Source organism: Trichogramma pretiosum, unplaced genomic scaffold (assembly GCF_000599845.2).
Source record: "Trichogramma pretiosum strain Unisexual culture from Peru unplaced genomic scaffold, Tpre_2.0 scaffold67, whole genome shotgun sequence".
Classification (NCBI taxonomy): Eukaryota; Metazoa; Arthropoda; class Insecta; order Hymenoptera; family Trichogrammatidae; genus Trichogramma; species Trichogramma pretiosum.
The window spans coordinates 252,099-277,868 of NW_019641691.1; the positions used below are offsets into that span (position 1 = coordinate 252,099).

General features: G+C 34.1%; 3 protein-coding genes across 4 annotated transcripts in view; 2 read left to right on the plus strand and 1 right to left on the minus strand.

Moving 5' to 3' along the window:
- The first annotated feature begins 1,695 nt into the window (after positions 1-1,695).
- LOC106657915 (NADH dehydrogenase [ubiquinone] 1 beta subcomplex subunit 8, mitochondrial) lies at positions 1,696-8,186 on the plus strand. Its single transcript, XM_014379622.2, has 4 exons — positions 1,696-1,936; positions 4,433-4,650; positions 7,568-7,729; positions 7,798-8,186. Exons 1-4 carry the CDS (start codon positions 1,858-1,860, stop codon positions 7,855-7,857), a joined length of 519 nt encoding a protein of 172 aa, XP_014235108.1. The 5' UTR covers positions 1,696-1,857; the 3' UTR covers positions 7,858-8,186.
- A 2,301-nt stretch (positions 8,187-10,487) lies between these two features.
- Positions 10,488-15,764, minus strand: LOC106657842 (GTPase Era). The gene is made up of 3 exons (XM_014379525.2): positions 15,437-15,764; positions 11,093-11,527; positions 10,488-11,031 (listed from the first exon to the last, which is right to left on the minus strand). The coding sequence occupies exons 1-3, from the start codon at positions 15,662-15,664 to the stop codon at positions 10,669-10,671; spliced, it is 1,026 nt and encodes a 341-aa protein (XP_014235011.1). The 5' UTR covers positions 15,665-15,764; the 3' UTR covers positions 10,488-10,668.
- A 242-nt stretch (positions 15,765-16,006) lies between these two features.
- The window catches only part of LOC106657841 (protein HID1), an 84,646-nt gene continuing 74,882 nt past the window's right edge, over positions 16,007-25,770 (plus strand). For both annotated transcript variants that reach the window (XM_014379524.2, XM_014379523.1), the window contains exons 1-2: positions 16,007-16,099; positions 16,311-16,400. In XM_014379524.2, the coding sequence (XP_014235010.1) occupies positions 16,335-16,400 (66 nt within the window). In that variant the 5' untranslated portion in view covers positions 16,007-16,099; positions 16,311-16,334. The remainder of the gene's footprint in view (positions 16,100-16,310; positions 16,401-25,770) is intronic.

The window sequence follows — 25,770 nt, forward strand, 5'->3', positions numbered from 1 at the left end:
CGGATTTTTAACTGATCCGCGAGGATAATTGAATATAACCCTGCTGGAAAAAATCAGGTGAAAAATCAGTTAAATTATCAGGTGAAAATCATGCCAAATTGTCTTCAGGAAATATCATCCGGGTAGTCTATTTTTGGCTCCAGGTCAGAACTGAACTTTGCGGTGACTCTTCGGGTACTCGCAATCAAAAAAAAATCACGACTACCCGAAGTAAGTCATCGGCCTAGTCCGGATCCTAATCTAGTACCCATCCAGAGTAAGAGCGAAAGCAAGATTTTAAAATTGTGATTATATTGTAAAACTAGTTTTTCTATTGTGGTACTATAAAATAATAAGATATAAAAGAACACGAAAAAAATGCATACACACTTCTCATTAATATAACTGCTTCGAGAGCCCTTGTATATAATTATAATGAATAGCTCAAATGGTAGGGAGCTGGACTTGTAACCGACAGATCACCGGTTCAAGCCCAGGTCTTGAGGAACTTTTTCACTTCTCTAAAGTATACAAATAAATAAATCTTATATAAATCTTAAAAATAATCTAAATTATTAAGTAAATAATTTCAAAAATTACTAACAATTTTTAAATAAAAAAAAAAATACTTGACAATTTTTTTTCACTCAAAATTCACGAGGATTTCACTTCAAAAAACCTCGTGGATAATCAAATATCCCCGAAGATTTCTGCGGAAAACCGAGTGGGTTTATCGAAAAATTCCGATTTCCGCTTAAATCCACGAGGCTTAGGTAGGTACGTGGACGTTTTTCCGTATTATGATCCATGTTCGATCCACGTGGAATCAATGTCCGATCCTCGAGGAATCCCTGTATGATCAACGGGGAATCAGAGTGGATAATCCACGTGGACATCCACGCAATTTTTTTCAACTGGGTTACGATTAAAACGGTAATCGGCTCATACATTCAGGGTAGAAGGTCATCGCGTAACACAGCACGATGCCCGCGACGATTGCAGAGTCGGTTACGATGATCCCCTATTTTGTTCTACGATCTATTAAGGTCTCAAAGGGGGCTTAAATAATTATATATTTCTATTTATGGTATCTAGCTGAAAAAGTGAAAAAAATTTTTTTTCATAAAATAGGCATAAGAGCCTTTTTCCATACCCCGTTTGAAAGTACTTTGTCCAGTTAAATACTTAAAAACACTTAAATTAACTGGTATAAGTCTATAAATCTTCAGGGGTAAGAAGCTGTTTGCCGTAGGTTTCCAAGTGTTTGCATGACACAATTCAGTTGTATATGTGGTTTCATTTTGTTTGATGGATCATTGGCCATCGACGCAACCTCAATTGCTAAGCATAAGATCGCAACTTCGACTACTTACACACATGCAAATTTGTTAGGTTTATAGACTTATACCAGTTAATTTAAGTGTTTTTAAGTATCTAACTGGACACAGTACTTTCAAATGGGGTATGGAAAAAGGCCTTATGCCTGTTTTATGAAAAAAATTTTTTTTCACTTTTTCAGCTTAATGCTATAAATAGAAATACTAGATAAAGAGTATCCTGCATCAAAATTCCGGTCCATAGTTTCCACAGCGAATGTGCCAATTTCGTTTCGACTATCAAGTCATCAAGCAAATCAGCTACTTCATGGTAAAGTGACTTCTTTGTGACAATCAGAAGAGTTTCCCTTAATTGCAACTTCTTGAAATTTTTTCTTCTATTCACGTGTAAAAGCCTTAATAAGCAGACAGCTGCAAAGTCAATTCTGAAATTAATACATTCTACGTTCAAAAGAAATTATATAAAATTTAAACATTTTTATCGCCATTATCATTCAGATATTATCGAAGATATACAAAATAGAAAATTACTGTAATTAAAATGACTTGCTACATGCGATTGTTCTCTAATACACATATGCTTCGGAGAGGGTTGCATTCTTCTGTGTCATTTAAAGGCCGTGAGTACATCATTACAAAAAATTTTATGTAGTCATCATTTGTGGAATTTGGTGGATCTTACACAAACTCAATAAAAATCATGTACTAATCTACACCTATTAAATTTGAATGTTAAAATGTTTCTGAGTTCTAAAATATCGTCCAAGGTGCCATTCAATATTAATTCACATTTTGACAATGAATTAAGTATTTCATAAAATTTAAGTCAGCTAATGATATTTGAAAAGATTTGCAGTATATTATTAATATTGCTAAGTTCATGATCATTTCTAGATTTTATAACAATATCATTTTTAAAGCTTGTCTCTTTGTATGACATCAATAAACCATTACTTTAATTGGTTCCTTGCAGTGATGGTTAATTTCAGAGTCTATTAATGCAAATACTGGATTCGCAACATAATAATCCAATATTTACATTTTAAAAATACTAAATCTAGAAAATTATAAAATTATAATCACACCAAATTGCAACGGTATGATAACTTTGAATAAAAACTCAATTAAATGGTGTAAAATACAATAACTTATTGTGTTACTTTTGTAATCAGGCAGACTAATTAAGTCAAAATCAGGTCTATTAGTTTCATCATAAATGTCGTTGGCAGTGTTAAAAAATCAAAATAATATTTTCAAAGTTGGAATATTTATTTTTTCCAAATACTTTAGCTTGTATTATTGTTAGAAAATTATCTAAATAATGAACTTATTTAATACACAGCTAAATATATTTAATAAAAATTTAGATGTTTAATTGGAAATAATTGCATGAAAAAAAATAAAATAAAATGCCGTATCTAAACAGTATAAACAAAGATTCTTATTGATTTTCAAAAAATGTGGGAAAATTATGTACACCAGGTGAGCGCTAATTCTGTTGGATCCAAGAAAGTGGTGGAACGTGTATAAGCATAGGAAAATCCGGCGTTCCATTGAACAGAATCACCACTCGTTTAGTGTATGTCATGAACAAAATGTTTTTTCATAATCACTTCAAAACATTACATTAAGTGCAAAGAAAATTACCTGCTTACAAATAACATTATGTCTATACTTTATATTAAACTTCTTAATAAATTGTTATTAAATTTCTACATTTTCTGCATTACTTCCAGTATTTAACAATAATTGAATATCAAAAAGTATAGTAGCACCTAGCCAATAGAGTATAAAAACAACATTTTTTTCAGATAATTGAAAAGAATTATTTTATAATAAAAAAATTATTTATAAAAAATTTGGCATACTTACAAAAATACCTATGAAGTAGAATTATAAATATATTGAAAAATATATTGAAAAATTTGAAGATCTTGAGAAAAAGCTGTCAATTTAAACACAAACAAAAACTGATATATGAAATAGATATAACATTTTTGATTATATTGATAAATGGTAATTAAGAAAATTAGAGATTCAAATAATAATTCTTTTTTCTCAGAAATGAAATCAATGAAAACTTTTTAGCCAATAATTGAAATTTCTAAACAAGTTCTCTGAAACTTCCTATGAATATTTCTTTGAAAAACTCTATGGTAGCCTGAAAAACAACAAAAAGGTTCCCATTGAGTCTTTTAGAGAAATATTCAATAGAAGTCGCAGAAAGTTTGTTTGAAAATATAATCTTTTTGGGCTTGAACAATTAAAAAAATTTATTGATCGAATGATGAAAAAGTTGAAAAATTATTCAAGAAATTAGTTTCGGCATTTGTTCAAAATGTAACTGTAAATATTTTTGTAATATAGAGATGAATAGAGTAATGGCACCTAAAAAATTATGTCAGAAAAATTTTATTGAATTTTTCCTCATGCAAGGATAAAATGTGCTAGATTACTCATACACGTGAAAAATCTAAAAAAAATTTTGTAGAAGTTTAAAGTAAAGAAAAGATTTTTTCCAAGGAATCTGATGGGCTTATCAGATTTTCGATATCTCTTATCAAATTCAAATGAGAGCGAAAAAATAGTTAATGGAAAGCTATGCGCTGTATATGAGTAGCGGCGTGTCGTCACTTAATTCCTGTCATACTTACCAGGTAGAGCGCGACACGCGCTCCTAAATTAAATTTAAGTTAAAAAAAAAGGTCTACAAAGCTCGAAATTTTTAATACTTTTTTCTAAAGCCCTGAATGATGCATTCAAAAAATCTGAAAAAATTACATTTTTTTGAGACGTTAAAACTTGAAATTATGAAAAAATTTGACCTTAAACACGTTGATTGTATAAATTTTCAATTTCTTATTGTAAATTGTTAGTTCACGCAATTTTAAATACCACCATTGGAAATATCAGCCTCAAATCCATTCAGTTAAGTTGTTTTCATACTTTTTCTCGTGTCAATTAAGACATGGTAAGAGCGTAACGTTAAATGTCAAAATCGTGTTCTTTAAGCGTTATTGGGCTAAAACAATTGCGTCCTACTGAATTAAATTTCAAATATTTGCTTACTTATTAATTTGTGAAAAAAGATCTTAACATTATTTTCAAATCCCTAGATTGGAATAAAGATTGGATGCCCAATCAATATCCGGAATCTGAAGAGGAACGAAAAAGATCAGCGAAAAACTATAATTTACACGAAAGTGAATATACACCATACAAAGATGATCATGGATATGGAGATTATCCTAAATTACCATATTTAGGTGTTGCTACACGAGATCCTTTTTATCCTTACGACAATCCGGAACATAGAAGAAACTTTAATGAAACAGTAAGATGTTAACAAACTTCTTATTTCACCAAAAATTATTAAATTAAGGGCTTATAGGGTAAATGCGCCTGTTTCCGACCACCCTTCAGTTCTCGGCCACCATATACGCAATGCTTAATAAAATAAGCTGATAATGAAAAATTCTTTTTCCTAATATTTTTATTATATTCTAGGTACCTTATATTATAGTATAAAATATATTTCCGTGCTCAAATCATTCGTATACATTTTATAATTATTTTTAATTTTGGGCCTCTGATCGATCAAGCAAATTTTTCTGTTTTCTTAAGGAAAACACTAAAAATGACCAATTCAAATTATTCGTAATAACGAAAAAAATGCATTCAATAGGTATCGCAACTAATTGTTATCGATAATGAAGGTTTATACGAATGTTTTAAGCCGTTACATTAATCGTATAATTGTAAATTAATAATTTACGGTATATGTCGGCAACTAGCAGACGAATTCTATCAAAATCTAGTTTTCGACCGGGTTGGCCGAACTCTGGCCGAACGCGAAATTCAAATGAAAGCCAGTTTTCGACCACCTAAAAAATCGTTGGAAAATCTGCACGTTCGATTACTTTAATGTACTAGCGTGGCAAATTCAAATTAAGCAGTTTAAGTCAAACGCTTGTAGAGGAAGGTATCGTTTATATAGTTACAATGGAAATTGTTACAAATAGAAAAAGTTATCGGCAATATAATCAAGAGGATTTAGATAATGCAATTATTAGCATTAATCTGGGCATGTCCATTCGCTTAGCTTTTAAACAATTTAATGTGCCTCGAACAACACTGTCCGACGTAATCAACGGTCGATCTCTAGGCAAGATGCAAGCTTCAGGTCCCAAACCATTTTTAACGCTCGAAAGCGAGAATAGAATCTTGGAGTGGGTGCGCAATTCGTGTGCGATAGGTTTTCCGGTTAAAAAGTCGCGGCTTTTTTGCACCGTTCAAAAAATTGTCAAGGACGCGCGTATAAAAACACCATTTTTAAATAATCGACCAGGTGATAAATGGTATAAATTATTTTTAAAAAGACACCCCCAACTAAGCTTGCGAGTGTCTGAAAGTATTTCAAAGCGACGAACAGTAGTGACCGAGAAGTCCATCAAGGCTTGGTTTCATGGGTTACATTATTATTTAGAAGAAATGAATTGTACCGACATCTTGGACGACCCAACTAGGATTTTTAACGGAGATAAAACTTCCTTTAATCTATGTTCCAAGACGGGAAAGGTATTCTGTCAAAAAAAATGGAAAAATGTTTACGAGATCAGCATGGGTAATTATTGAACAATGATAAATGACAATCAGTAAAGTAGTAGCCCATGGTGATCTGAATACTTATAGAGATTCCATGGCTTGAATCAAAAAAGAATCATCATGAGACTTAGCTAATTAAAATGTCAGAGCCACGATAAATGGTTTCTGTTTGGTCGAGTTACTTTTGACATGAGTCGGAATAGAATAAAGTGCCATCTACGGTGAAAATAACACTATTTAAAATCAAAATTGAAAAATCAACGCGCACGAAGCGCGTCTGATTTTTGCTAGTTAAATTAAATTAGCAAAACAAGGGTGGTCGAAAACTAGCCTTCAGGTGGTCGAAAATCGGATTTTGTGGCCGAAAACTAGGCGATTTGCGTTTTTTTTATTTAATGATTTTTTATAAATATGGTTATTACTTTCGGGGTAAGTAAACATACCCATTCGAAAGGTAACATTTTTTTCTATCAAATGGTATTTTTTAAAAAATTTTCAAACATCATGCATAAGCTCTATAAATGAACGAAGATAGATTTTTCCTTAAGTGTCCGAAAACTGGCGCATTTACCCTACGCCCCTTTAAATTGACAATTTTTTAGAAGGATTTTTCCATTTTCTGATTGCATTTAAGAAACTTTGAAAAGATAATAATTTTAAATCACGATACAGCACTACCGTGATCCTTTTTCGTATACTTTGTATGTTACAATTTTGTCTTTTGCGTAAAACGACGTAAAAAATTTTTTTTATATTTTTTTTATATTTGTTTTACATTTATACAGTTGTGCGTTGCGTAATTTTGCAGCAATCAAGACGCACGAGGAATGACATTTTTCGTCTTTTGAAGAACTTTTCAACAATATAACTTCGTATGGGGTTTTTATAATTTTTACTCAATCTACGATACGAAACGAGCAAACTTTTGTGTCGCGTTGCAAATTACATTTGTTGTTTTCTTTTTCAGTTTTTTGAACTTTAAATATGCCAGATTAACTTAAACACAATTCATAATTATATGAACTCGAAGAACACAAAATTACCTTAAATTTGGCATATTCAAAAACTCCTAATATCCTCTAGAATTGAAGTTATAGCTGTTTCAATTCAATCATGAACGTCATTGATATATTTTGTCGAAGGGCATTTAGGGGATTTTTTAGTTTTATGCGTAGTAACTTGTGTTATATCAAGGGGTAATTTGCGTTAATTGCTATCCAAGATTTACGTATAGCTTGTCGTCCCCTGAGTAGTAGATCAGCATCCTTAGTGCTACGGTCGCATCACACTCGCATACGCTCGTGCTCTAACCTCACTTCGCGCTACCAGAAAGTGCGCCTCATGGCTCGAAAAAGGGGGCATAAATGTGAACTTAGCACAGTGCTATAGAATAATGTACGATACTCGTGTGACGAGGACACTTTTCGGCCCAGCTATTAGGACCCTCGCTGCGCTCGGGCCCTAAACTACGCCATGCCAAAAATTGCTACTTATGGCCCTTGTATCTTAAAGCACTATTTTGGCAAGAGTATTATTATCAGTAAATTGATAGATATTACATAATTTACAAAACACAATGACATACAAATGAATTAAAAAAAAATGTTTTACGTTTCTAAATTATTAAGCGTTTGTATTATTTTTAGCTACACGCTGAGATAGATATGCTTGGTGAAGATCGTTATGATGCTGGAATGCCTTCTCGATTTTCTAAAGGTTACATGCTTTGGGCATTTGTTTCTGTTTTTGGGTTTTTATTTGGATCCTGTTATTTATCTACCTTATATTTGCCCAGTTATCAACCAGTGGTATGTACATTTTGATTAATAAGTACCTTTTTTAAATAAACATAAAATAATATTTTTTTATGTTACAGACTGCCAAACAATATCCATTGGATGGAAAAACGCATTATACTTTCGAGACTCGAAAATAACTCGTTACTTATTATTTTAATATTATTAATAATTAGACCTGGTAATTCTAAAACATTGGCATGAGTAATAATGTTATAATATGTTTTCAAACATTTTGCACTCAACGTGAGTACCTTCGTTGTGTCGTTTAAATATCCACGTTTAGATATTCTGTAGATATCTTCAGATTATCAATATTCTTTTGATTGATGCTTATAATCTCGTAAAATTATAAAAAAACTATTAGTTATATAATTGAAAAAAAGATTAACATGTAAGTTTCAATAATTAAATAAAAAGTGTATTGTACAGAAGATAAATAAATTGTATCTGAAAGTCCTGCGCATAATTACATGAACATTTAAAAAATTATATATCTGTAATATTGAGCAAAAGAAGAGCTCAATGATAAAAAATGTTCACATAGCGGTAAATCGCCCAAAATAGTCTTTATTCGACGGTTTTTCCACGTTCTTCGACTCTTTTTTTCATGAGTCTCGAAGGCTCTTTACAGAAATTTAGCAGTTCGTAGTTAAAATTCTAATATATGTTGGATTAGATTTTGATTTTTGTGTTTGTTTCTTCCAAGACAAGCCTATAGAGCGCTTAGATCACTTTGGAGTCTTTTTGAAAATTTCGACAATTTTTAACAAATGAGCTCAACTTTTTGCTTGAATTTTTTTATAGGGGAGAAGCGCATATTTATGGCGCAGCGCTTAATGCGGCGCACGATCATTTGGCATAGTTTGAGATATTTCACCTAACTAAAATTTACGTAGTAATATTCTATGCATGTCAATCATTTAATTTTTGCAAAAAAATTATTGAAAAATATCATCAACAATAAATCACAAGCAATATAAAAAATGCGGCTGTTTTCATCTAATAATTACGAGTTTTAAATTTGAGAATATGGAGTGTTGGAGAAAATGGAGAAAATGGAGCTGAAACGCGATTAATAGTACATATGGAGATCAAGTATTTGTGCTATATTTTAACATGACGCTTTATTATCGTCGATTCATCAATTGGTAATTGAGTAATTTGCAATATAAGAGAGCATTGTTTTTATTCTATTGTGGCGCATCATCGTGACTAATTATGGCGCAAGTTGATGACTTCTTATTTAACAACATCTATTTCAAATTCAATAACACCTTTTATCGTCAAACTTAGGGACTCCGATGGGAAGCAGCATCTCTTTGGTAGCAGACTTGGGGATGGAGAATTTAGAAAAGCTCTGCTTGAGCGTACTAAAACAACGCAGATGCATACCACTGTTTTACTACAGGTACGTCGATACACCGTCTTAGGCATTAACATAAATCCTGGACCATGAGCAAAACTATCGACGTAGAATAATATCGGAAATGATTTTTATCAATGATACGCGCGAGAAGGTGTGCAGTCAGTTGCCGCTCTCACGGACTGCTGTACGAGTTTTCCAAAAAATCGCATGGGGAAATGCATTTTTTTGCTTTTTCGGTAAATTTGGCATGTAACAGCATAATGTTTTTGATGGTTGTGCTCCCCGTCCTGCATCCATCGCCAGCTTTGTGAGTCCTCGCCTCGGGCTCCTATGAATGGTTATCCTCTTCGTTTCCAGCTCGCACAGTAATCGGGGTTTTTTTACCGCTTCGGAGGCTGATGACACAGCCCGGGTCTTCTTTTTTGAGTGGTACCCGCTCCACTTCGGGCCCGGGTTCGACCACACCAGGCGAAAAAACGGCTTTCGACAATTTGCCCAGTAGGAATCGAACCCACGCCCTACGGCACATCCTTGTATCAGTAGGCAAAAACTATACCCACTGAACCAAGGAGGCCGTTACGTAAGTGTGTGTATGTGTCTGTATGTGTGTGTAGGGCATTATCTAGAAAATGGTACGGTGAATCGTGTTGAATTTAATGGCAGTTATTGCCAAATGTATCAACGATGAAGCCCGTGAACATTTTTTTCGATTCACGGAGAAAAAACATTTAAAAAAGAAAATTAAAAAAAAATTTTTTTTTCGGATTATCATATGATTTAACATTTCCAAATTAATTTAATGATTGATAAATTGAATAAGTACTTGACACACTTTTCTACTGTCTTTTTTTTATCTTTTTTACTTTTTCAAAAAAGTTTTTAAAAAAATTTTCAAAAAAATTTTTTTTGGGGTCTTGAGACCGTAACTTACTCAATTGCAAGGCAGAAAAAAATTAAATTTTTATAGCACTGTGTGGCATAAGTTCACATTCATGGCACGCTTTTCTGTGGCATAAGTCGCACATTCTGGCACCGCTGCGTTCGCATCGCACTCGCATACGCTCGTGCGCTAACCTCACTTCGCGGTACCAGAAAGTGCGACTCATGACTCGGAAAAGGGGGCATAAATGTGAACTTATCACAATGCTATAAAATGTTGTACGATACTCGTGTCATGGGGACACTTTTCGGCCCAGCTATTAGGACCCTCGCTGCGCTCGAGCCCTAAACTACGCCGTGCCAAAAAGTGTTACTTATGGCAATTGTATCGTAAAGTACTATTTTATAATTTTAGACAATAAGTAAAAACCATCTTTAGATGAAGCTCCTTGCCAATAAATTGGCAGCGATTTTTTTATGCCATCTTATCTAAGTGGATTGTTATTAAATGTACACATGAAGTAAACAAATTGTAATTAATTTTATTTATTACCATCATCTTCATTATGAACGATAAACAAATAGTGTCATAAATTTTTATAAAATATTTTCATAAAAAACAAAGAATATTGTACAGTGATTAGCTATTTGAATTATGATAAGAATTTATTATGTATTCAGTACAGCACAAAGTGCGTTCTGGTCATTTTGAGTCTTCTTTTAATAACACGGCAATCTTTGATCTCACAGTCATTTGGAATATTGAACTTAATAGTTGCTCGGTTTCTCTAGCAATTGACTTTATTCTATTTCCTTTTCTACCTACAATTAATCGACCAATGCGAATAGATGGACATTCTACATTTACAATTATGTCAATACTATCATCATCGTTAAACTTTAAATAATCTATATATATATTCAGTAAATAAGGCAGTTCATTTTTGAAGTTTTTAAAAAATATTGACTTGACTGTTTGTTGAATAATTAATTTGGGTTTTGGATTAGAAACTTGACCAGAATCATGAAACGAGTTTTTTGATTCCGCGACATCTAAGAAGTAATTCTGAAATTTAAAAGAGAGTATGCATCATTATTTCTTACATATTTCACCTTATAAGTATTACCTTTAGATCCTCTACTCCATCGCCATTTGAAGCCGATACAATAAAAATATCATTTACTTGAAACATATTTTTATTTAATTTCACTTTTGATATCAAGTTAAGTATATTTGATTTATTGCTAAGCATATCGATTTTATTTAGAATAAGAATTGGATTCAATTTATATTCTAAATGATTCCCAAAAATGTTGGTTCTCAAATTTAATACTTTTTCCCACTGAACATTCATGACATCTAGCACAACTGCCACTATATCGGAATTATGAACTGCATCGTCAATTTCATTCAATGAGGATTTTAACTTTAATTTATTATTTAATTTTGTTTTGTACATTGATCCTGGTATATCCAAAAATGTAAGTTTTGTGTCTTCATTTCGTGAAATACTAGAAAAATTATTTTGTACAGTGAGAATTTCGGAAGACTGACAGCACATCTGAAACATAAAAATAAAATTATCAAACAAAATCAAATGAAATATCTAATTTTTTAAAATCAGGTAAACGGCCACAAAAAAAGTTCTTTGTAAGATGATGCCATAGCCCTGACTGTTACCGATCTGTCCCTGAAAATTTAAAATTGATATACCCCGTGGAGCCCTCCGCATTTTTATTCTAAATAATTCTACCCAATTTTTCTGGAAATCATCATCCAATTTTTTGATTTTTTTGACTAAGGATCGTAATTTTGATATTATTTTACGAAAAAATTACTTAACGAAATGAAATGAAATTTTGTACAGTTATTCAGAGCAAAAAAACAATGGGCCCCATAGAGTCATTTTTCGAAAATCGGTCTAGCTAAAATCTTAAGCAAACATGCCTATGCTACATTTAATGTGCTGGTGGCTGACAAGTTATAATGTTAGTCCCGATTTATTCGTTTTTTTCTAATAAAGTTTCAAGAAAATATCGTTATTTCTAACAGGCAAACCAGATGTTGAAATCGTAAAAATTACTCTCTGGACTCCCTCCCCCTCGCCCCTCTACCCCACAGTTTTTATGATTTTGATAAAAAAAATCGGCATCGAAAGAGAATAGACCGATCTAAAAATTTAAAAAGGTATTAGCACCTTTCAGCATGTTGCGCGCGCATGAACCCATTAACGACGAAAAGGCTTGATTTTTTCTGTTAGCTTTGGAAGAGATTTGTACCGTAGTTTCAGGCCTCAAAAACATTTCGCACACATCTATTTCAATGTAAAATTTAATGCCCTTTCAGAAACTGAGCTCAAAATTTTGCGTAATAAAACAGTTAAAGCTATTCAAACAAAAAAAACGTAAACATTTTTGCAAAAAATCAATTTCTCGTATTTTTAGCCGTGTTACTGCCAGAGAATCACGATTTAAGGAGGCTGTAGCGATGCAAGGTGGTTCTGCATTAAAACGCTATATGCGCAAGGCTAAATGCGTTACGTGGCGCACAGCGTTAGCATGGCAGAACATAGGGGAAATGTGTTGGACTCTTAATATCTTTTTTATTTGCATGGAAAGACCCATTTATAATTATATCATTCGAAAGCAAATAAAATTTCCTGTAACATATATTAATTTCATTAACTTCTAAAGTGATTTAAGCTCACAGTACACTAAAAACTGCCACTTCCAATTTGATTCAATGTTAAATGGCCAAAACTTTGAATTTCATTATTTCCCAAGTTTGCATGGAAACCCCAAATTTTTTTTACCAAAAATTTTGTAATTTCATAAACTATTATTGGCTAAAATTTCACTTCGATCTAAAGTTTTTTTCATTTTCGCTACAGCCTCCTTAAACATGATCAGGAGTGACCACAAATATCAAAGTATCTCAGATGATTTTTATGGAATTTCGAAACCACTTTTCAAACTTTTGGTTTTGCATTTTTTCCCTAAAATCAATAGTTTTCGAGTATAAAATGGCTCATGTTCTGTAAGAAAATGAATTATGTTTATTTTTAAGGAGTGGTTCGAAATCGCTTTAAAAATTCCGTGAGATACTCTGATAATCGTGATCACCGCTGATTAAATTTAAATTGTGATTCTTCAATGGTGACAAAGCTTATATCCACACCCGTTGCATGATAGTACTTTACGATACAAGTGCCATAAGTAACACTTTTTGGCACGGCGTAGTGAAGTTAGCGCACGAGCGTATGCGAGTGCGATGCGAAAGCAGCGGTGCCAGAATGTGCGACTTATGCCACAGAAAAGCGTGCCATGAATGTGAACTTATGCCACACAGTGCTCTATGAAGTACTATTATGACACGTATATAATATGCAATTTTATAGCACTGTGTGGCATAAGTTCACATTTATGGCACGCTTTTTGTGGCATAAGTCACACATTTTGGCACCGCGTCGCTCTTATCACACTCGCTGCGCAAAAAGTGAAACTTATAACTCGGAAAAGAGGGCATAAATGTGAACTTAGCACAGTGCAAAAGGTGGTAAGTTTTTAATGTATTATTAAGTGTTTCGTCAACCCATTGCAACCCGGAAATACTGGAAATTCCTGAGGAAGTTGTTGTTAGATCTATATCGAAATCTGATGCATCAGATTGACGGAACGTTCTAAAAGAAAAATTAAGTCTAATTCAAGAAAAAAAAGTCTGATTAGAAAACAAAAATAGGGTATTGATTCGAAATTGTTTATTCAAAAATTATAAAAATAAAAAAATGATCAATGTTGTTAATAATAATTGAAATGAAAAAAAATTAACAATAAAAGGTTTTTGAATTCTTCAAAACTTTTGTTTGAAGATAATTCAAACGATATTTGAATCACTAAAATATAGTAGAAAACCTGCAGAAAAATAAATATGGTTTTCAACATCTTTAAACCACTTCTTATGACTGCTTATCTCAAATCCGGAAGAAGACTACTTAATGTTAAAATTGAGATAAGGAAAACCTATAAACTTGTTACCTGGAAGTAAATAATGCATTAATTAATTGGTTTCTTTCCTATTGACTGGACTAATAAGTAGTTTTGTAAAAACTTATTTTGTTGATAATCATAAGTTAGATCCTTTCCATGATGTTTTATATAAGCTCTTTTTAAGAACTCGCTTAAGAATTTATTCAATATTTTCATTGAAAGATATGAGCATATTGCTCATATAGAACTACCCACCGAATTCTTGGGGCTTTCAAGGACTTGGTGATTTATACCCAGTATTTGGAGGGGTTAACTCTGCCTATATTCTAACTAAACAAACTCAACGTATGTAAATATCTATACAATTGTTTTTTTTAACGAGGCTATTACTCAATATTTATCACCATTGATTAAGACATCAAAATGTTTTACTAAAATTACATATTTCAATATAATGATAATTTATGGACCAATTGTTGAATTAAAATTAATAGCTCACATAATATCCACTTTCACAAGCTTTTCTTTAGTGTACTGATTTATTTGTACTACAAGCTTATGAAAAGCTTTTTCAAAAAAATATTTTCTTTGTATTAACTGAAAATTAATAGGTTTTAATTTAAATTTTGTTATGTATAACATTCAGGGAACCAGTTGTGCCACATCAGCTACTTTCAAAATTGTTAGAACATTTTAGATTTTTAGTGCAATCAAAGGTATAATCATTTAACTCTTAGTATATTTTTCTACAAGCAACTATACTAAATTATCAAAATATACTAAATTATACAATTATAGAAGTATACACATATACTAAAAAGTTGAAATTAATTTTCAATGATATGGGAAAAATTGTTCAAATAACAAGAGACAAATCAAATGTCCAATTGACTAACTTTCATGACAAATCGTACAGTTGAAGAGTGTTCTATTTATATAAAAAATGTTGACTAAAATATTATTGTGAATCTAAACACAAATATTAATTTATTGAGATATCAAGCAAGTTACATTAACTTGAAACTTGCTTTATATCTCATTATTATAGCATGATGATGAAAATATTTAACGAGCTTTTTTAATATCTATTTGGCACTTTTAAATTGCTTAACAATAATTTAGCAACATGAAATAAGAAAAAAAATTTACAGAAAAAGCAGAGATTTATTGTTTTTATTTGAATGTTTTGTTCTATTCAACTGAATTCAAACTGTAATCTTTATTTTTTTTTTAAATTCATAAAAAGACTAGTAATAGGCCTTGAATATCTTAAAAAAATTAAAACGTCTACTTATAATACATTTCAGGGGTTAAGAAGTTTAAAATAAACTTTATTTAAATTTAATATATGGTTGTTTGAATATTTGGATTTTGTGCATAAAAATTTTTTTCATTCATCTAAAATTGTATTCTTGAATCAGAATTAATTATCAGAATCGAATTATATTTGTATAAATATTGAATATTATTATATATATACTAACCGGTCTGCCAATTATTTTGTTGATAATACTACTTTTACCTACGCCAGGCAAGCCAAGAAAAACAATTTTTAAACTATTATTACAACAATTTATTTTTCTTTTATTTGAAGCATCTTCGTAACTGAGTATTTTTTCAGACTTAATTATTTTAACACTCTCGCAAACTGTTGATAATTTTTTAACGAACATTAATTCAATTTTAACTTTGCGTAAAAAGTTAGAGGACATTGTTTAATCTTTGGGATTCAATTATATTCAATTATATGAACTAAAGAGTTGATATTTTCACTTAGTGGTTAAGAACGTTCATTTAACGGGCTCATCGTACGTTACGCGTGGGACACAAATATTTTTTTGTATACATCTAAAAGTGTAGAAGAGCTAGGCTATGGTACATAGCACTTTACATATGCAACAACACTGCTGCATGCTGCTATCAAAGTGCTCAGTTAGTTTTCATATCTTTGCAAGTTAATACAAACTCATATCAACGACTTAAATTCTATGTAGTTTTTGATGAAATTACAAATAATCATTTATAATAAACAAGTAGATATTGGTTACTATTTATTTGCATCTGGATATTACTTACTGTACTATTTATTTGTATGTACACATACATAAGTAATTAGCTGTTTTCATAGAATATTAGATTTATCTGAGGTATGCATTAAAATTAACCATCTGGTCTCATAAATTTATTGATATTAATTGAATTTAATATTCTTTACATCAATATTAATTTTTAATCCATTAGCATTTCAATTAAACAAAACTTAATTTTTATCATGATCAGTGCATTGAATCATTTCTTGCTGAGTACAATGACTAAATGACTGTATAATGTATCAATGAATTTTCTGACCCTTTACAGATTATCAATGAATATACAAAAGCAATGGGAAATTCAGACACTAAACTCGCATTGAGAAAAGCTGTTATTCAACTAACATCAAAAACACAAGTTAGTACTTCTATATTAGCATTGAAATACTGGTCATTGAACTTTTTAGTATCATATAGATTTTTATTATTACATTTAGTATATTTTTAATTAATAGTTATTGGAAAATATTTTAATCATCATAGTTGTAAAAAATATTCAAATTATTAGCTCACGATATGAAAATATTTTTATTCATTGTTATGAAATTTTTGATTGTTATACTTATAATTTTTAATATGGTAGTGTTATGCAAATCATTATAATCATTAACAATGAGTAGAAAGCTTGTTAATATATATTCAATCCACTTAATTTTTAAGAAAAAATACTTGGTCAGACATTTTTTAATATTCTCATCAATTAATTATTAAATCTCATCGCAAGCACTGATATACTTTTCGAAATTACGTCGATCAAAATTTTTAAGCAATCTTTTCAAAACTTTGTTCCGCCTGAATAAGGCCCAGAAAAAATCGAAAAGAAATGAATGTACCAATAAAAACTTGAATTTTAAGTCAGTCAAATTTAGAATTGCGTGTAAATATGTTACATACTCGTGACTAAAGGTGATGCCTAAGCCAGACTCGCTATATGTTGCGTACTGTGCTCAGTCGATATTATATACTTCGCAAAATATAGTACTAAAAAAGACAGATGCCACTAATAGTGATATATACTTTCTTGGAGGTAAATTAACCTAACATTCTATGAATGTTAATACCTTATGAATAAATCAAAACCATTTCCATCATGATTATGAAATAATAGAATTCACGATGCAACATTTATACTTAATTGAAAAAAAGACAATTCAGCTTGTTATATTGCAAACAGCTCGAAAATTGCCAACTTGGACGTTAGAAGAATATGAGAGAAACGGACATTTTCGATGTACCCGTAGCGTTTTTTTCTACGTGGAACATCTTTTTACAAAATTCCTCTGAAATTTCAAGTTTGAATACTGCTGTATACTTATATACGGTTTGTTCTACTCCCTCAATCGGGTGCTAACTGTGCCGTGCAATAATGGCCTGCTTAAGTCACACGTATCATAATATACTATTTTATCACTGATTCGCGCATCATCAACTCACTTCCATTTCAAATTGACCTCACCAACAGATCCATCGATTATCGAGCATCTCTTCACAACCATTTATTCTGCCTTGCGAGGCCGACTGGATTACTCGTTGCCTCTATTAAAACATCAAGCCAATTCCAACCCCACTCATAAACGAACTGGTTCTGTGGCCCTAGAAAGAGAATCTTACCCTTAGTTTTAATTAACAATGTTTTTCTGATCTTTGGCCCCTGTGAATATTTTTTGTCTTTTTTATATCCTACTCTCACTATGTATAATAGTTGATACACCTATGTACTATTGACCATCTGGGCCACATGGGGTTCACATGGGCTTCCAATCAAATAAACAAACTCAAACTCAAACTCAAACTCAAAATCTCTCTCCCCCTCTTTTCACGTGGACGATGAATTTTTACCCTGGAGTGTAGAGGCCCTATGCGCCTGGTACCAGATATTGCTATCCTCTCTAAATATCTGCATTTTTTTTCTTTTCATTCGTTCGAATGAATTTAACGATTAAACGAACTTACCAAGTGAAGTTCAATCGGAATTGTATGAGAGCCTCTTCCGAAGATATCACGATGCAGTACGTCGAGGCCGGTGTCGCCACATGTTTATAGCTATAGGAGAAAAGAAAAGATAGACTCGCGGGAGGTGGCGCGGCCGTTGGTGTATCAACCTTTCTTCTCATTCTTCAAAGCTAGCCGTAACTAAATTAATGGGTTGAAAAATTTCAACGGGGTTCCGGGTGAGACTGATATCTTCAGAAGAGGCTCTCATACAATTCCGATTGAACTTCACTTGGTAAGTTTGTTTAATCGTTAAATTGTATTTCGTGCCTCTTCCTCGATATCACGATGTAGTGGTTAAAGCTTAGTTACGGCTTCTCCAACAAGAAAAAATGGCAAAAAATTTATATAATTTTTTTTTTCTTTTTGTGTATTGAAAAATAATATCAACTAAGAGATAATTGTTAACATCATTTTAACTCTTACATTACAATAAAAATGTAATAAACTTATATTATAAGAGCTCAAGTGCTTAATCGCACCAAAAAACAATAAGAAATACAAAATTTCAATTAACTTAAAACCGCTAGAGCAAAGTCATCTTTGTTCTCAATGATTTCTAAATTATAGAATTTAGTGAAAGTTTGTGAATTTTTTGTCCATCCGGCTGTAGCTCTTATGATGTCCACGTTTACGCCCTTGCGCCTTGCAGCTGATGTTGAAGCGTGAAGTTTGCTATATCCAGAGTATATTTCTGTGTTAATGCCGCTTGGATTTAAAACCTTATCTTTGATCCACTTACTTATAGTTTGAGAGCTGACAGAACCATATGGTTTTCTGAACGAAATGAAGAGATTTTTGTCATTTCTTAATTGTTTCGTTTTTTCCATGTATACCTTTAATGCATCTGCAGGACAAATCCTTTTATCCGAGAAAAAAGGTAATCTTAAGAGTGGCTGTAACCTTCCTGGTTTTGAAGTTTTTATCTCAGATGAGATTCTTATTTCGATTCTCTCCTGCTGAACGTCAATTTCTTCCATCTTTATTTCTGAAATTGTTTGCAATCGGTGACCTGTGACCATTAGTAGCAAGATAGCAGTCTTGTAAGATAACTTTTCAAGAGAGAGATCTTCATTTGGTGGCCACGATGACAAAAAAGTCAGCACAATCTGTGGATCCCACGTGCTTTTATACTTCGGTTTTGGAGGACGTAATCTTGCTGCGCCTTTGCAGATACACTTAACTCCTGGATCTTCCGCAACTTGAGGCCCGATAAGAAGAGACAACGCTGATCTATACGAATGAACAGTCGTATATGAAGCACCTTTTTTAATTTCCTCCGTTAAAAAATTTTGAATCTCTGACATGTTTGGCACAAAACTGTTGACGTTTTTATCCTGGCAGAACGAACACCATTTTCTCAATAGGCATTTGTATTGACGAATCGTAGAATCCGCCACTGACGATAAGGCAATGTCAATTGCATCATCTGACATACCTTTTAAGGCAAAAGCTTGCCGGACAAGATTCCGGCTGCCAGAGAAAGCTGCTGCCACAGAGGATGATGTTCTTTACTAGAAGAATGTATTAACTTATGTTTTGGCTCCAAAATAATCATGTCAGACACCAGCATATTTTTAAAAAGGGGGTACCAAGGCTGCGATGGCCAATTTGGAACAACAAGTACTCCGGTTGCCTTATCACGTTTGATTTTTCGTATTACTCTTAGAATAATAGAGAAAGGAGAAAATGCATCAAAGAAATATTTCTGCCAATTAATTGTGAACGCATCAACTGCGATCGAGTCAGGATCTTTTTTCCATGACACGTAGTGTGAGCACTTTGCGTTGGAGAGAGAGGTGAACAGGTCTATCTCGGGATCTCCAAATTCGCGGCATAAGTGTAAGAAGCTCGCTTTGTTTAGTTCATATTCCGTCTCTGGTTCTAGACGTCTAGATTCAAAATCTGTTATCGCATTGTCTGTTGAGCTTATGTAAGAAGCGAAAATCCATAACTTTCGTTCCTCACACCATGTCCAAATTTCTTTGGTCGCTAAGCTCAATTTTTTACTGAATGCACCACCCATCCTATTAATATAAGAAATTGCGGTAGAATTATCGATTCGTAAAAGGATGCTACAACTTTCTAAATTTCTTGCAAATGACTGAAGCCCTAGAAATGCAGCTCTGATTTCTGAGAGATTAATATGACATCTCTTTTCTTCGGGATTCCAAAATCCATGCGCTCTATCGTCTTTACAGTGCGCACCCCACCCAGAAAGAGATGCGTCAGAGAATATTTCAATCGAAAAATCAAGCATATCGATTGGCTTTTCAAGCATTGGAATTTTCGATATCCACCATTGGAATTCGTTCTTTAATTCTTTGTTAATTGTCATTTTAGCCTCATAATTATTATTATTACGCTTGAGAGCTTTAATTTTCTCTCTCTCGAATTCTCTCACGTAATTCCAACCGTAAATAGACGCTTGACAACAGAAATTTAGCGTACCGATAAATGCTGAAAATTCTGGAATAGTACATTCTTTGCGTTGACTAAAATTTTTTTTTAATTTCAAAGTAGCCAACTTTTTATCATTTGGTAGCTCAATTATCATCCTTTTGGAGTCTATTGATAGACCAAGGAATGTACAAACAAGGACGGAATTAATTGACTTTTTGTAAAATTAATTATAAATCCGAGCCACTGGAGGGTATTTACTGTAAAATCTACATTTTTTAAGCATTCCTCGTAATTTTTTCCCAACAAAAAAAAATCGTCCAAGTAGACGACCGAAAGCATATCCTTCTCTCTCATAAATGTGACAACCGATCGCATTAACTTTGTAAATACGTAAGGACCGCAATCCGCGCCGAAAGGAAGACAAGAAAACTTATAGAGTCTGTCTTGAAAGAAAAATCGAAGATATTTCCTGTGACTCTTTGCATCGGTATAGCGTAATAAGCGTCTTTCAAATCAAGTTTAGCCATATAAATATCCGGGCTGAATTAATTTCATCGCCGTTCTTATGTCCTCGAGCTTGAAATGAGGAGCTTTTAGAAATTTGTTTAATCCCGTAAGATTTAAAATAAATAGCTTTGAGCCATCTGGCTTTGGTGTCAAGAAACAAGTGAATATAAATTGATCCTTTTCTGGCTCGCATCTTACGACAACTTTCTTTTTCATCTGCCACACGGCCTTCTACTCGTCTGCCGAGTATTACCCGAAGCCGTGTGCAGGGTACACTAACACTACCAAATTTTCGATTCAACACGACACTACGACCCCGCTCGTTGCTTCTCGAACTCGGGTCCCTCCGCTGCGCTCGGGTGAAGCGCGCTGGGTGTCGCCGAGGAGACGAGGACCACAAGACCAACTGGGTGGTTTGTGCTTCGCCACTCAGCTAACCACGACAGCTGCGCGCTGCAAGGACAAAGTCCAGCGCATGCGCTAGCCTACAATTACGTCGCCACTCGGCTAATCCTTCACACATAGGGTAGAATGGTGCAGCTCTTACAAGCGCACCAGGTCGACCCTTGATCAAATCAACACTCAACCCGAACACAATCACGCGAGTAATCTCGAGCGTACAACACACACACACACACACACACACACGGTATACTATACCAATCCCTTACGCTTGTTCACTGTCGTCGCTGTGGGATGAGATGTTATCTCTTGAGCTGCTAGGACTCGGATGTCGATCAGCGCGCTCGATCTCACCGCTCTCTCGTCGCTCGTGATCGCTCGCTGCTGCTCGCCGCTGCTCGCGCCGCCGAGCTCGCAAACCGACACTCCTGACTCACTTCGACGTGATCGGCGCTCAACCGCTGCGCACAAGCCGGCGCGCCTCGCGGCGCAGCTCGGCTCGCTCGCTCTCTCTCGTACTCACAGCATGTATTGCCAGCGCGCCCAAGTCGCAGCTGGCTCATGCGTACACACACATACCAGCAAAACTCGCGCGCTTCAAGCCGCAGCGAATTCGCACACATATACACACCATCAACGCCCGTCTGCATATGCATACTCACCTTACACGCTTCTTTCTGGCGCGCTAAAAGCTGCAGCCAACATCGATGAGGCCACGACGCGGCCACCGCGTCGCATTATCAATTCTGAAATTTGGCTCTTTAAAAGTTTAGTTTCAGATTCTGAAAAAATCTTTTGTTTTGGGACGTTACTCTGGTGTATAGGAAGTTCAAATGGCAGTTCGAAGCCTTGTACCCATTTTAATACGATGGTGTTTGACGTAACCTCTTTCCAAAAATCAACAAAAAATTTTAGTCAACCAGCGACATGACTTATATAATATATTAACGCTTTTTGCGCATCTCCTGCTTCGAGCTGTTTGTTGTGTAATTGCGAGACTGGTGGTGGTAGTTGGATCTCGTTCCGTGCCCGCTCCGCGATGATTTCGCACGAAGGCGATCTTGTCTGTTGTAATCTCGAAGCGGGCGATTCATGTTTTTTTAATGTTGCTTGTAATCTTCTTTTGATTCCTCTTTTGGCTTCTGCAAAAGCTCCTTTGTTGATTTCTCGCGCATCTTTGCTGAACGTAGCTTACATTCCAGCTCGCTTCCAAATAAAAATTCGTCAATGACAGTTTCCTTGTCCAGAATAGTTCTTATTGAGGCATTTAATTGAGGTAAAATCAAAGATTATCTCCTAAGAGATTCATCTCTTTGTAGATCCACCAGGATTCTACATGCTTCTGAGACAGTTTGAATTATGTGTATTGAATCAACTTGTTCTTTTTTGGATGGGCATTTGGATTGGCAATTTTGTCAACAAGGAAGTTAAGGCAGCCAGGCATATAGCCACTTTGCTTTGTTTCAACAAAATCCTATTATAACGATTCATAATGGTGCTCTGCAGAATGGTTTTTATCTCCATATTCAGTTTCGGCGCTTCCAAAAACAAGCAATTTGATGCTTGAAGATATTTTGTAAGTAATTCCTCCTTTTATTCTTCAGGAAGCCCAGCCTCACTTATTTCTCTCAGCCGTACGCAAATCTCATTGGGAATCGCTGCTGATAAGGATTTTTCAGTTGTTAAACGTTTGCCAATAACCTTCAGCACGCCCTCGTCAAGAGCTGGTAGATCTCCAGGTTTCTCTGCCAGCCGTTCCTCCTGTGTGTGCTCAGCACTGCTATCCTTAGATATATTGTCCTTATTGGCGTCTGGCAAAGGTATCTTTGCTGTGGATTTATCTTGCACCTTCGTGCCAACTGCCCCTGTAGGTATGTGTAGTCGATCGTACGAGCTGTCGTCAGACTTACGACTTCTCTTGTTGTGTCGATTACGTTCCTTTGACGTGGAGCGCGAACACTCCCTCGACCGCCTTGATCTGTTTCCAAATCCTGGTCTGATTCTAACCTCTCATCCTGCCTCTTTGGTCTGCGCGGGCTTGACTCACTTGAGCTGGATGAGGTGTAACCTGTAGTGCAGAAATTTTTGCAACATTTTTAGGTTAGCTTGTACGCACACGGCTCTTAGCCTGTAGTCGGTTCTTAACCGTGCCAATTTTTAGCATAAAACATAGTTATTAACTGAAAGAATGAAAGCCTAGCCTTCGATTCTTATTGAGCTCACATGCTCTTCGAGATTATTTAACCTCAAATTACACCTTACACACGCGCGAGCCGAAATGTTCTGAAACATAATAAAATATACAATATATGTGTATCTTACGCTTTTTATGATGGCTTCTCTTTTTTTTATAAGATTTTTTCTTATGTTTCCTGCGATTTTCCTCATCCGAAGATGATGAACGACGTCTTTTTCTACTTGACATTACGACGATCACTTTTTTCGTGTGTGGCTTCACCGGCACAAAACGAAGGAATGTGAAGAAAGGCTGATACACCAACGGCCGCGCCACCTCCCGCGAGTTTATCTTTTCTTTTCTCCTATAGCTATAAACATGTGGCGACACCGGCTTCGACGGCGGTACTACATCGTAATATCAAGGAAGAGGCACGAAATACAATTATGCATTAGAGCTTTGACTCACAAATTATTCTCGAGAGTCAAAGGCTGTACCATAAATATTTTTTAACATTGATACTCGGGTGCAATACGAATAAAATAAAAGAAAAGTCAATTAACTATTCATTGACAGCCATCAAAAGTGAAACTTCTTTAAAATTAGTTACCTGAAAACATCAAAATATGAAAGAAGCAAAATCTTGAAAAATTTATGCATGTTAAATAAAGTCTTGAAAAAATTTTTGAAAAAATTTAAAAACATTAAAGTTCAAGCAAGCCAAAAATTTAATTGAAAACCGATTATTCAAATTCATGAAAAATTGAAAGAAATACTAAAAAGAAAACTCAAACGAGGTGTTGAAATTCACGGAACTTAAGAGGATAGGACAAGGCGGGTAAACGGTGAAATTAGTCGAGTTTCAATTGTGGCAAGACCAAAAAGATGCTGACTTTATTTAATGGCCACTCTTCGGTTAACTGACTCTCTATAATGTTGAACATGGTAGTCAAATGCACATTTATTCATCTCTCTGATTTTCACCTTATCCCTTCCACTAGTGATGCTACCTCGCTCTTCCAGCGCTCTTCAATGCTGTGTTCTCATTCTCCATACGTTTCATTTGTGATCATTTGCATGCTAAACCCTAAAGAGTAACTTTTAAACCTCTGAAGAGTAATGTATGCAGAATACTCTTTTAAAAAAAGTAATTTGCAAAGATTATACCTCCCACTAAAACGCAAGAACTTAAAAGAGTAATCTGCACACATTACTCTTTACGAAACAGTAACAAATGAAAATTACTCTTTTTCGAAAAATGCTGAATAGAGAAAAAATTGATTCATTCGAATGACTCTTTTAAGATAATACTACTACGCAAACGAGTATTACGTTCAAATTAATTCTTTTGGAAATCTGGATAGTGAAACGAGTCAGTTAATGAAATAAGAAGTCTAAAAAAATTAATACAGCTTAATTTACAATCAATGCAGAGAGCTCAAACTTCATAACTAAATAGTAGGTCAGCTACTCACCTACTCACCTACTCTAAACGCAACATAATTTACACTCAAAATACGACAAATTTTGATAGAATCAATATTTTGTTGATATCCCGTTGTTCTTAATGTCGATGCATCTTTAAATCATTTGAAGTGCATAAATTAAATAGTCCAGACCCCAGGGGCGCCCCCGTATGAAAAAATATTCCAATAAAATATTTTCGTTGTTATTTGTGGAAAATGGTCGTCTGAATCCGAATCTGCATGTTGGTAAACCGAAAATGGTCGGAAAATTTTTTAAACAATTTTTTTTAAACAAATTGCACAAATTTGAAATTTTCCACCCAAAACTAATTTTTTTAGGTTTTCGGGGTCATTTGAAACAATAAAGTACTCTTGTGTTTTTTCTCTAAAATTGATATTTTTCGAGATATTTAACATTGAAATTTCGAAAAAACGCGAAAATGGCTGTTTTCAACCCTCTCTAAAAGGGTTAACAATTATGAATTTTCATGTTGGCGATAGTCCTAGATTATCTTTATGCTGCCGCACTCTCCGGCGGCATTCAAAGAAAAGGAGGTCGAGCTTCTGTGGATTCCGTCGCACATAGGCCTAGAGGGCAACGAAGAAGTCGACGCCCTAGCGAGGACGGCTACCCTGAGTGAACCCCCCCGAGCGTCCTTTGTTCGGTACTCGGACCTGGCGGCCGAATTTTCCGGGGCAGCAAGAAAAAACACCAAGGCGAAGAATAAGATGGATGGCCGCGAGAAAGGCAGGACCTACTTCGAGTTGTTCCACAACGACCG